Here is a 13,858-nt window from a genome sequence, read left to right on the forward strand (position 1 = left end):
CAGTCCCGAGATCCTCCCCCTCACGAGACCAAGGGGTCGACGCGGCGAGGTCGCGTGTGAGCACCGTGACCTCCCCTCACCGCCTGTGCCCTCTTTGAATGAGTTAGTGCTGTTGATTTACACGTTAAATCCACGCCAGATCCCAACACGACAGATTGATGTCAAACGAAAAAGAAAGATTTTCGTTTCAAGAGGATTTCTGGCAACTCGGTTTTCAACGGGGGGGGGGGGGGTGGGCGGCGCCGTTTCGCTCGATAGAACCTTCAGCTTTGGTCTGTCATCGAGCTCTGATACGAGCGGCTCGGCCATCAAAGTTGTTTTACTGCACGATGCATTGACTTATGTTAGGGCAGATGCCACGATATTAACGGAGCGCCCGTATTTTTAGATTGGAAGCCAGTTTATCGCCCCATAATAAACATATCGCAATCACCACTAGGAAAGTGCACTCGGTGGAGTGCAGATCTCCGCCAGGCCCGTGTTTGGCAAGCCCACCCCCTTCCCTCTGATGATGCGGAAGTGAATTGAAAAGCTGTAGAGTTAGAGCTTTCAAAGCCTTGAATGTGAAAAGGTTGTATCCCAGTCCAAGAACCAAGTTGCTCATCTAGGCTATATAGTTGAAGTGGTAGACTCAACCGATCAGCATCCTCCTCCACACTACGGTTACTTTTCATTGTTTGCCTGTGATGTAATCAATGTATATTGTTGTCTTAGACACCAGGCAGACTATCTGTTGTGTTGGCATCAGCTAATGGGGATCCTTTTAATAAACAAATAAACAAACTTGCATTTTTAGGCGGGCAGTAACAGGGCTAAAAACTGTACAAATCTTCATTTTAAGATCAATTGCAGTCAAACAGCTGTGAAGGAATTTTGTGTCCACTCCACCCCTCCCCGCTTGCTTGAATGAATCCTGCAAAATTGGTCAAAAACGAGTTCATTGTCTACTACATTAGTGATTCTCAACCTTTTTTCACATCAAGGACCCCTACTTTTAATCGACGTTAGGGCCAAGACCCCCATTTGATGAGATTTGGTATCTCAGACCCAAATCTCTGAGAATATTTCTTTTCCACTTCTAGCTGTAGAGTATGTAGAGAGATAACAGTGGAAATAAAAATAAATAAAATAAATAAATCATTCTTCTACATTCTGCAATTATATATTATTATTATTATATATTATATGTTTTTGATGCCGTCTGTTTGTCCGTCTGTCTGTCTGTCTGTCTGTCCGTCCGCCTGTCTGTCTGTCTGTCTGTCTGTCTGTCTGTCTGTCTGCCTGTCTGTCTGTCTGTCTGTCTGTCTGTCTGTCTGTCTGTCTGTCTGCCTGGCTGTCTGTCTGTCTGTCTGCCTATCTGCCTGTCTGTCTGCCTATCTGCCTGTCTGTCTGCCTGCCTGTCTGCCTGTCTGTCTGCCTGTCTGCCTGTCTGTCTGCCTGTCTGCCTGTCTGTCTGTCTGCCTGTCTGTCTGTCTGTCTGCCTGTCTGTCTGCCTATCTGCCTGCCTGTCTGTCTGTCTGCCTCTCTGTCTGTCTGTCTGTCTGTCTGTCTGTCTGCCTGCCTGTCTGCCTGCCTGTCTGTCTGTCTGTCTGTCTGTCTGTCTGCCTGCCTGTCTGTCTCTGCCTGTCTGTCTGTCTGTCTGTCTGTCTGTATGTCTGTCTGTCTGTCTGTCTGTATGCCTGTCTGTCTGCCTATCTGCCTGTCTGTCTGCCTGCCTGTCTGTCTGTCTGTCTGCCTCTCTGTCTGTCTGTTTGTCTGCCTGTCTGCCTGCCTGGATTATGGAAAAACTACTGGGCCGATTTTCATCAAACTTGGTTGACAGGTGTAGCATGGGCCAAGGAAGGACCCATTACATTTTGGAGCGGATCTGATCCGACTCACAACATTTGCATATCATAGCAGACTGGACTATTAGGTCTGTGCTCTCTGGGTGCACTTCTAGTTGTGTTACAAAATAAAGGTTCCGTTTAACAATTGATACCTTTGCTGGGGACCCATTGGAGGCCCCTCAAGGACCCCTGGTGGTTCCCCGGACCACTGAGAGATACATGTGACAGGTTTCTGAATCTGCACCTGAATTTGGATTATGTAAGATCAGAATCACAATAATAAAAAAAAAAAATCTAATTAAACATAAAACAACACAAAATCCTAAAAGAAGGAGTAGATTAAAAACATTAAAGTGGACATTTAGGGAATAGGTCTGTTTTTGCAATAAGGTCAAGAGAAACTTTGGGGGAAATTTGGGGTAGTACGCTCTATAATGTTCATGTCATCATGTGTGGTTCAACATTACAGCAGCTGGTTTCAATCGTCAGTCGTCGTGACTCGTGACCACCTACACAGTCTGTTACTGAGTGGTCATTACTGATCACACACTGATAACACACACACACACACACACACACACACACACACACACACACACACACACAGCGTCAGACTCACCACCTGCTTTTAGACTCGTCAAAACTACATTAGTTTTACTCATCACCTGAACATCATTATCTCCTGCACTTTCTGAAAGCATCATTTGATATACAAAATTATCAATGACAAAAAACTATGATGAAACTTCATCTGTTCTAATTACCACTGAATCACTTATAATCTGTTTGACTTATGTACAGATTTGACAATTAGACGATAGCAAGATAGTGACTGTAATAGGGTGTCACGATACACTCAGTTCACGATACGATACGATACACGATATTGGGTTCACGATAACGATACGATATTTTAACAATATTTCTTTGCGATCGATTTGTAAGTTGAGGGGGCATCCTCCACGCTAATTTGAGTCATTTCACCATTTTCATCCTCCGTGTCTGTAACGTCCCTCGTCTGTTCAAACAAAGCAATGAAAAGGAGAGCGAGCACGCAATCAGATGCAGATCAGTGCCACCATGTTCAGCTTCTTTTTCTCGCGATATGAGATTTCATCTCAACGATACATATTGTCACGTTTTGATATCGCGATATATTGTGGGACGATATATTGTGACATCCCTATGTAATAGTATTAAAATGTGTCATAGTCCTTGCAGCAAGGAGCACTGGCCTTCACATCAGGTCTGCATGTCAGCGATTGTGTTGATCAACAGCAGTGTCCAGTATTTACTGATCAGATCCCATCTAAGTACTTCCCTTAAAACAACAGATTGTTCCTCTTTCACATCATTTATATTGGCAACTGTGGACACCTGACCATGAAATGCCTTAATTTTACCATCAAGTCCCTGTCCCCCCCCTGTTCCCCCCCCCTGGCATAGCAGAAAGACGGGACGTGAGAGTGGCACAGCCCTCAAGACGTTCACACAGTTCACACTATCGCCATCAAGTGGTAAGCATCTTAGGTTAGAAAGAACATTTTGAAACGGAATCAACGGGACCGAGGTGACCATGAAGGCACAATTTAAATCATAATCTGAAATGCATCGTACCAGGGCATGACACAGGTTTCTGCATCATAGGTTGAGGCCACGTCTCGTCATAGACGCTGGGTTAGCTGGCTCAGCCTGGCTGGGGGCGTGGGCAGGGTGGGGTAAAAAACCCCGTTCTATCCATTCAGCAAAGTTAGAATTTAGCTGATAGCCCAGCCCAGGCAGACACGATCGGGGATTTAACCACCGCAGTAAACGCACATCTGAACAGACGTCTTGTGTTCTGCTCTAGAACCCCCAAACCTGTAGTTTAGAGCCGCAGCACCGTCTTTTGGTGAGTCAGCCCATGAGATATATCGGCAGTTTTACCCCACTCGCACGCCAGGCGTTTAACATTTTGTGGGCGTTCCCAGACATGCTGTCTCTATAGAAAGTATTCCTTTCAACCAATCAAAAGAAGGCAGAATTTGTTGCAAGACGTGATGCATGCATCAGTCAGTGGAAAAATATGCCTTATCGTGAAAAGTTATATACAGGACGTCAAAAAACAACAAAAATCTATGGAAACATAATCCACTGAATTTAAGATGAAGACCTGCCTACCTGGAACCTGGACAAGTTTCATCTTCAGATCCTGGAACTCAGCAGGGGAGAGAGCCTCCTGTGCACCCTATAGACACAAATGACATGCAGGTGACAGTTCAGTGAAAGCTATAGCAACATACTGCCATCATGTATAACTGTATATGAAAACAGGCTGAACCAAAAGATGCAAACACATCGACGGGACGAAGGTGTGAGGTAACATCTCACTGGATTATTGAAATCTTCTTCAACAAATGGATCATCACAAACATCTTGTAGCGTACACACTATGAAAACTATAATCTGTCAACTGTGTAAACACACACACACACACACACACTATGATTCGATAATGCCCAGATTATTTAGATTTTGGCATTATGTATGAGAGCAATCCATTAAGGCTACGTTCACCTCAAACATTAAATTATTTTTCTGATCTGCAGCATTCCATAGCAAAGCACTGCAGTCTATTAACAGGTTTAACAGCAGTGTTGGACATATATCCATGTGTAATTAATGCATATGATTATATTGTAGTGGAGGTCATGTGACTACAAATATCAGGAAAATGCCATCGCAACAAAACAGGCCTTTCAGATGATTTTACACACTACTACAGGACTAACAGCGCCATCAAGCGGCAAAGAAAAGTCCTTCACTCGATAAGAGAGCAGAACATGTAAATTATTTATCGCAACACAACGATCAAGCTGAAGAGCACCAACAACAGTCTCTGATGATATGATGCACGAGCGGTTTAATGCTGTCGCTTCTGATTGTCTCCATGACATTAGTGGTTTGAAGGGTTTTTGGAGGGAAGCCAGCAGTAATATCAGTGGGTTTGAGTCTGTGCCCAGTTTCAAAGCAACATCACCTGCTCCTTCCAGCGTGACCAACTAACGACATGGTGATTTTCTAAATCCATTGGGATTTCTAATAGTTATGCGTTACTTTATTGATCCTTGTAAATTATCCGTTTGCCACTTTGACCCCCTCCACGGAGGCCAGGTCTGATCCTGACCTCCGTGGAGGTACAAAGCAGCATCACTGGACTAGTGTCTTGCTCAAGGACACTTCAGCAGCAGGGTGCATGCTACCTTACTGCATGTGGTTGATGGACATTCTCTGTACCACAAGGCTACCCTTCATGTTTTTTTGGTATGATAATACATACAGTACTGGACATCTGGGGAACTCTTGAATTAATAATTATGTTAAACTACCCTATTAACCCTGGATTATAAAATTACCAAATAATTAATAAAATGCTTTGCCGTTAAGAAGAAGAAGAATGCTGATTTGAGGTTCATTTTCCCTTTGAATCTCTTCCCTTTGTTTTGTGATGATGAGGACTGACACAGACATATCAACAGTTTCCAATGTTTTAATGTAAAAGACAAAACACATAACAGGATTTGGTGGGGGGGGGGGGGGGGGGGGGTGAATCAGACTAAATCAGCTCATTTGTCCTTTTCTCTCTGCTCCTTGTCCTTCTTGTCCTTCTCCGCCTTGGCCTCCTCAGCTTCGTGTCTCTTGATGAGTAACTCCACCTCCTTCTGTTTCAGCACCTTGATCTTCGTCTTCCCGTCTTCCCGTGTCAGCGTGGCGATCTCCACTGAAGAGGACAAAGCATTATTGTGTTAGATATTCCATTCATACGCCATTTTGACTCAATCTTCGTTATTTGGTTCAGGGGCCAGATTCGCATAACAAGCCTGGAGAGAGTGGAAGCTATGACTAAGAATAGGGGTGGGCGATATGACGATCTTAGATCGTTCACGATCAGAATGGCTCCACGATCTGCCTTTCCAGACAGCTCGTTAGAATCGTGCTTACATGCAGTGCACATTCTATCAGTTGCATTTCTATGTCTGAAAGACACTTCCAAAGTTGTCCTCCCCCTTTTCACTTTGCAAAGTGCAGCAGCATAGACGACGACAACACGGAGGGGCAGCGGTTTGACACACACACACACACACACACACACACACACACACACACACACACACACACACGCACACACACACTTAACCAGGGGTTGCCTTGACACGAAGGACCTCCCATCATCCCGGGGACCTTAAAAATAGCGTCAGGGACGATGAAAATTAATTTGGGGACGGAGCCGGGACGATAGCCTAAACACACGCTCTGCTCGTTAATGAACGGCGATGAAAATGACACGAACGCAAATGCAACCTTTACAACACACACACACACACACACACACACGCACACTAAACAAACATGCGGGCACTGGCAGAGAGACAAACAGGCAGATCGAGCGGAACTCATCACGCAAAAAGTGTCTGAATCTCATCTATGGCTGCTTATCTTTGTGATAGTTTGAGTTTAATTTGCTTCAGTCGGACTTTGGCAGTTATTTTAAATGCGAGGACGCATTGCTCCTCATCCTGCTGCCTCGTATTCTCAGGACAGCGCATTTCAGCTCCACCTTTTATTTTCTCCCCCCCCGCCTCTCTCACTGCTTAAAGCTCAACTCTGTGTGTGTGTGTGTGTGTGTGTGTGTGTGTGTGTGCTCTGTCCCCACGCTCTCTCTGTCTATCGGTCTCTCTCTCTCTCCATTAAATTAGCAGATTGACAATGGCAATCACGCAACCGACAGTGGACTCAATCGCAGATAGCCCATATATTCGTCCCATCGCCCAACCCTACTGTATAAATAATAGTGAACCAAGAGATAGATAGTGTTTGCATGCTTGTGAACATTATTTCTTAGCACATGAATTATTGGAAACTCAGCGTAAAATGAACGGCATGAAAAGATTTACAAAACAAATTGTATTTTAAATTTCCATGACTTTTCCAGGTTTCTCATGACCATACGTACCCTGAAATTAGTTTGGTTGTACTTGTGCTGTTCAGTAATTTGCAAAATAGTCTTAAAACCATTGACAGTAAAACCTATATGAAAAAGGATCGTGATCCTGCCTGAAAAAATCGTGATATGATATTTTTGCCATATCGCCCACCCCTAACTAAGAATATGCACTACATTCTCTCCTTGGGCTAAACTTCGTCATCGAAATCATAGTGAAATCACACAATTACTGATTATGCTGCGGACTCCGTTGGGACCTACTCGTCAAGCTGACGTTGTCTGTATGTCTAGCTGCCCACGGCAACGTCCAAAGTCGAGGCTGAGGTTGAAGCATGTTTCTCGCTTAACAGGCTAGCTGGACCACCCCAGTCAGTGACAGTCTACACAAGGAGCCTGTCATTTAGCTGGACCACCCCTGTCAGTGACAGTCTACACAAAGTGCCTGTCATTTAGCCGGACCACCCCAGTCAGTGACAGTCTACACAAAGAGCCTGGCATGTAGCTGGACCACCCCAGTCAGTGACCGTCTACACCAGTGATACTCAACCCGAGGCTCTAGAGCCACATGCGGCTCCTTTATGGGTAGTTGTGGCTCTTTTAAGTCCTACTTAAAATAAATAAATAAATAAATAAAAAATTTGTGTCAAGTGTGGCTCCTGAGTAGGGCAAGGTTGAGTACCACCAATCTACACAAAGTCATTTCGTATTAAACTCATTTGAATATGTAGCCAAAACAACGTAGTGTGCTCTCACCTTTCTCTGCCGAGAGTTTGCTGACGTCCATCGTTTTGTTGAGGACTTTGACGGCCAGGGCCAGAGCAGAGGACAGAGTCATCTCCCCCTCTTTGAAGTCCTGCTTCAGCATGGACACTGCAGCCTGGGGACAGACAGCGAGTCCGCGTGTCAACAACACAACACAGAGGAACCACCGAATCATCGTCATCGTCATCATCATCACCATCTAGGTTTGCAACGGTATGGGTTTTTTCGACGGTATGATAACCGTGGACAAAAATACCACGGTTTCGCGGACCATTTGTGTTTTTACAATAGCCGAAATATTCCCATACAGCCGACGTCGTCTTTTTAGATGGGGGAAAGTTCAGGGGGGTCCTTGCGGCTCCTCTCTACTGTGCTCTAGTCTAGGTAGGCATGCAGCCAGGGGGAGGGTGCCGCGTAAGCTGCACTCTGCAAGCGACCTGGGCACTTTGTTTTGGGGAAACAGCTGATACTGTGGGGAAGGTACGACGGCAAATCTTAGTGGTTTTGATACCGTGACGTTTTCAAACCGCGGTATACCTTCAAACGGTATACCGCTGCATCCCTATCACCATCCATGGACAAATGCATTCATTGCACCTCTCATTTGTCTCATTGTTGTTTTGCACCATCTACAGTTAACGCATTCACTGCCAGACGTTTTTTTTTTACTGTAGTTAGCTTCTGCCAGAGGGTTTTTTTGAGGATTCTGGCTCATCTTTCAAGACCCGAGGATTCTTTTCTGCTAAGATTTTGTGAACACACAATATCTCAAAAGAACTAATAGAATGTGTGCTTTCTCTGTCTAAAAGAGTTAGTTTGTAGAGTTAGTAGTTATGTAAGCATTCGCAGTTGAATACAGCATGGTTTCAGCGTCAGAAAAATTATTCAGAGATAAACGGCTTTTTGTGAAATTCGATAGAACAGTCACTTTAACCATTCATTTTTGGCATCAGTAAGACGTCAAACAAACAAACAATAGTTTTGAACAGTAATTTCCTCCATAACAGCAGGAAACCCCCCTCTGCTTCCAACTCCTCCCTCCGTGGGCGTTCTTCTTGGCTGCAGCGGCCGTCACAAGCTTGTCACCAGTCTCACTGCTTTGCTGCTGCTGCTGCCTGTCTGCGCGGCCGCTGTTTGAGGAAGTCTGGATGGACTCGCTCGCTTCTTGGAGTTTTGGTTGAGAGAAACTTTTGCGATTCTGGTCATATTTATGCTGCGTGTTTCAAAGTGTGTTCCACCTGTAATCTATTATGCAAATTTGCAATCCCGCATCGCCAGCAATCAGCGCGAAAACGAAAGCGTTTTCCCCCATCCATTTTCATGAGAATGGCTGCTTTTTGCTTGCCTTCCTCTAGTCAGGAGAGCACTGTCGCCACTTAGTGGGTCGGTGGAATGGGTTGTAAACGTTCGGTGGCTCCAATAATTATATAAGAGATGTAAAAGGGTTAGATGCACATCCCACGGTCAAAAAAAAAAAAATCTTTTTTTTGACGTATTAATACGTCATTGGCAGTCAACCGTTGGATTATTTTTGACGTATTAATACGTCATTGGCAGTGAACGTGTTAAGAGCTTATTACTACAACAACTTTTACAGGCAAACCAAGTTGCATTTACATCAACTTCGTAATACTGCATATCATTCCGTTACAACAATTCTCTTATGTGTGAAAACACAACAACCGTGCAACGCTGCTATCTGACGCGATCCCCTTAGTTAGCACGCAGTCCTTATCATCAACGCTGCATCAGACTTACGGCGCTGTTGTTGCCGATGCAGGTCGCCTTCCAGCCGCCATAGTTGCCGCTGGGGTCGCTCTGGTACAGCTGAAAGCCGTAGTGTTTGTCCCAGCCCATGTACAGCAGAGAGACACCAAACGGCCTCTTACCTACGGAGACAAACCACAGAGCCGTTAGAGAAATGTGAGTTTTACACAAAGGAAGATGTGTCCATTTCCCAGGAGCAGATTTAACCAACTGCCATACAATAATAGTTTTGAGTGTGATTAATTATTCCTCCCAGTATGCTGACTTCTGTGACACACTATCTAAATTATATACAGACTGTAAACCTCTCCCACCCCCATAATATATTAATGAGGTGCAAGTTATACATATTTTAATAGCCAACTAGTTATGGGAATGCGGAGTCTGAAATATGGAAAGTATACAAACCTGATGTCAAATGATGCACTTGGAAATTGAAGACCATTTGGAGGCTACTATATATAAATGGACTTGATTTCTGTGCAGTTCTGCTTCACTCCCTGATGAGGCTTTGATGCCGAAATGTGTCCGTGTTTTTACCGCGTGGCCATGTGGCCGAACCGTCTAGAACAGGGTTTGTCGGTCTCCACAAAAATAGACCAATCGCAGCTCATGCTGTTTTACGTGCATGACGTCACGACACAGAAACTTCACACCACCGGCCAGCATAAAACCAGCACTGAAGTGAAAGGAGCCACACACGATTCTCAGCCCACTGTAGAAAAGTTAATATCTGTGCAAATAACCATAATGTAGCTGCAAAGGAGCATGCAATCGCCTTTAATAGTGCACCTGAACATGCCCTTTAAAGTCAAGCTGAAATTATTATTTTTTCTATTTTAGAACAGATCCCTGGTTATTCAGTGCACATATTTAACAATGCAATGATGTCATACCAACGGACGAGGTCAAGCCCCACAATGGTCGAGTGGAGCAGTGGTGACTGATGATGATGTCATACCCACTAATGATGTTCCACTGATGTCATAGACATTGTGACATTATCAGTGATGTCATATACTGTCATCAGTGATGTCACTTAAGAAATTGTGATGTCATCAGTGATTTATGACAGATACTCATAGGCTGATGATGTCTGCACCTCCTCAACTGGGTGTGATCCCCCCCCCCAAAGTTTTTTTGTTGTTAAGTTTTGGTCTGAGTGAATTAGTGAAATGTTATATGGTCTCTCTTTTTATAAGCACTTTATGAAATGTCTAAAGAAAAATAATTAATGGCGGATTAAATCCCTCAACAAGTCTAGGATCCCTGGTGATAGCAAAATGTTAAAATGAGATTATGTTAAACCACGGGTAAATAAATGTATGGTGGTCTCTGCCTACAGCTCAGCCTAAAAATAAGGAATGAACTCGACTGCCAATCTGTGATCCTTCAGCAACATGAGGCGATACAGGCAGTTTACCTCCAAACTGTGTGTAGGCCTGCTTGATGTCACACAGAGCAGTTACCAACTGCTCACATGGGATTGGCTCCTGGTACTGCAACAAATATCTGTCAGGAGAAAACGGAACTGTTCACCAAGCAAACACTGAGGAGGACATTTCAGAAACCTTGGCGGTGAATGTCATTTATACCTAAAAACTCAAGAACGAATATCAATGGTCAACAGATTTTCCTCTGAAAAGTACCTCTGTGCAATTAGCCGCAGCTCATTTGTTAGTACGTTAGCGTCTGATGTAATGCCAGCAACACTGCACGCCATGTCTCTGAAAGACAATCACACAAGAGACCACAATACAGTACTGAACTGAAACAAGCATGATGACTGTTGTGTTAAAATAAAAGAGATGCTCAAAAAGTGTCGGCTTCAAGAAGTCCATGTGTCATTCACTCACTCGTTCAGCTTGTAGATCTTCTCAGAGAAGAAGACTTCGTCCAGCAGCTTATGGATGTTTCGCCTCTCTGCGGCCAGCAGTACTCCGTCATTCGCCAGGATTCCCAGACATGTTCCAGCGTGACCGATGGCTTCCATGGCATACTCGACCTGATATAGTCGTCCTGTTAAATATAGTCACAGGATTGTTTTGGTCATATTTGAGTAGAAATGTTAAAAAACCTTGGAGGACTTAGGCCAGAAGAAGATAGACAAAGAGTCAGAAAGAAATAACACTTGCCTTCAGGAGAGAAAATGGTCGTCCGGGAATCATATCTGCGAGACTAAATAAAATCAAGCAACAGCTATTAACACATAACAAAACAAAACAACCACACTGAAACAAATAGTAGCATGACTATTAATGTATTTGTGATATTTATGAAGACAGACACCCACCATGTTTCACTTGACTGGAATTGTAATCCTGCAAAATAAGACAAAAGTTGTCAAACTACCACCAACCAGGCAAATCAGCAGCAGTCAGTCTACAGCTAGCTACTGCACAAAGCATCTCACGATCCTACACCTTACATCTCAATCAAGCAAGTCTAAGCAAGTTCTAGAAAATACATTTGGGCCTAGGTTGCTTGCTAACAACAACAACACAGTTTTTTAGTATGATATTAATTCATTAATCTTCTAAGTTACCACTCAGTGTGCAGGTGGACGACGGCAGCTAACGCTAGCTAACTCTAGCAGTGAGAATGAATCTGCAGTATCTGTGCATGCTAGTTTGTTAGCATGCTAGCTAGTTATTAGAACCTGTGTTCCGATTAGGACAGCGGCAGATTGTTCGCATCATGTCAGATGACGGTGAAATAAAACAATCTTGACTTATGGTGAAATACATAATATATTACCTTCAAAGAAACAGTGTTATGATAGCCTTCCTTCCCAACATGAGAAGTCCACTTTCAGTTTGATTGCCTGGCTGGCTGGCTGGCTGGCTGACAGACACACACTGGGATCCTGTGCAGTTTAGCTACATAGCAGCGCCACCTGTTGTTCTGGAGGGCCAATTACTTCTTCGTCTTTAACATTAGTGGTTGGCATGCAATGAGTTGTCGCCTCCTACTGGCTTGTGAAATTTTTGAATTCTGACAGGCAAAAGTCAGAATTGTTACATTAGTCTTAGAATTCTTATTTTATTATTTAATTCTGACTTTATTTATCTTAACTCACAAACCCTGATCATCATTATTGAAAAGGGAAAAATGCATGGATTTGTCAGTTTTCTTGTTCTGCTGCAATAATGAAGAAACAACACAACTGCGAACAAAACTTGCTGTCCTTGTCAACCATTATATCCATTTATATGACTTGTGAAGGGTCGAACATTTGTGAAAAATTGCTCCAGTGTCTCAGTCAGGCGTTTTGTCCTCTTCGGTTACCAGGGTGTCTCCTCTCCACCAGTCGCAGGTCAGTTCCTCAGGGGGGACGGAAGATCCCCATGGGCGACAGAAGCATGTCAGCCTACATTCTCCATTTTACTATTTGAAATCCTCTGTCTTCCTTTTTCACTTTTCACAACTTACCATTCAAAAGAGAAATGGTGCAGATTTGATCATTCATCTTCAGTTTTCACATGCATATTACGTGTTGCTTTTTTGCTTATATTTGATGTCCTGTGGAGCCTCCCGGCCTAATTTGTACAACCAGAGTGACAATAAACATTGTGAATCATATCTTCTTAAAGTAATAGAAAGTTGTTTCAGAAAAAAAATCACATCGAAGGAGGTTTTATACCCCTTCCACTGTTATTATTCATTTAGAAGGTTGATACTAGAATGGATCGGCCAGAGGTTACATAACCCCGCCTCTGACCCTAACCATAACCAATCATCACTCCCCATGGTTAAACCCAACCAATCGTCACTCCTCGTGTGATGTTACTGTAGGGCCCCCAACCCTATATTTTTTGACAAAATGTTCCATAAGTTTATGGACAATTAAAGGGTTAGTGTGCTTTTGGCTTTAATTGAGTGTACCTGCACTGTAAATCCTGTTAGATACAGGTGAGTTTATTTCGTGTTATTGTGCTGCTGGATTTGAGTGTTCAGGTGTGCTGTAAATCCTGTTTAGATGCTGGTGAGTGTATGTCTTAGTTATTATTCTGGCCTTAATTGTGCATATGTGCGCAGTGCGGGGGGCCTTTTATGCATCCCGTCATGTCATAATCTGCCTACGGCTACACATGTATCTTTCTTATACATTTGTAGTTAGCCAGGTTATGATGACCAAGGCTTCAATATTTGACATGGGTTGCATAGATGTTTCTGCTGCTTGGACCACCAAATCCTTCAAAGTCTGATTTGTGTTGATGTCCTCACTGATTTGTTTTCCCAGTCTTCACAACTGGAGTGATCATCATTAGGAACCTTTTTATGAAGGAAATCTCACATGAGCTTAGATTAGAATAAACCTGACAAATTCAAATACAAACCAGAGCCACAAAGGTTGTGAGCAAACTTAACATCCCAACAATAGCCAATTCTTTTAGACCTGCAGACAAACTTGAAACACGTCTAATTCAAAAAACGAAAAGGACAGCACTCCAAGTTTAAAGATTTATTGCCACACAATGGACATTTCGAGCAAAAACCCTTCTTCAGCGTGTAA

At 43.5% G+C, this 13,858-nt stretch overlaps 1 protein-coding gene across 1 annotated transcript; it reads right to left on the minus strand.

Moving 5' to 3' along the window:
• Positions 1 to 5,349: 5,349 nt before the first annotated feature.
• Positions 5,350 to 12,209, minus strand: LOC310790885 (proteasome subunit alpha type-4-like). Its single transcript, XM_083652595.1, has 9 exons — positions 12,100 to 12,209; positions 11,636 to 11,663; positions 11,478 to 11,520; positions 11,199 to 11,361; positions 10,992 to 11,069; positions 10,766 to 10,854; positions 9,334 to 9,464; positions 7,567 to 7,690; positions 5,350 to 5,589 (listed from the first exon to the last, which is right to left on the minus strand). The coding sequence occupies exons 2-9, from the start codon at positions 11,636 to 11,638 to the stop codon at positions 5,435 to 5,437; spliced, it is 786 nt and encodes a 261-aa protein (XP_083508721.1). The 5' UTR covers positions 11,639 to 11,663; positions 12,100 to 12,209; the 3' UTR covers positions 5,350 to 5,434.
• Positions 12,210 to 13,858: the final 1,649 nt, after the last annotated feature.

This window comes from Poromitra crassiceps (genome assembly GCF_964638095.1).
Source record: "Poromitra crassiceps genome assembly, chromosome: 16".
Classification (NCBI taxonomy): Eukaryota; Metazoa; Chordata; class Actinopteri; order Beryciformes; family Melamphaidae; genus Poromitra; species Poromitra crassiceps.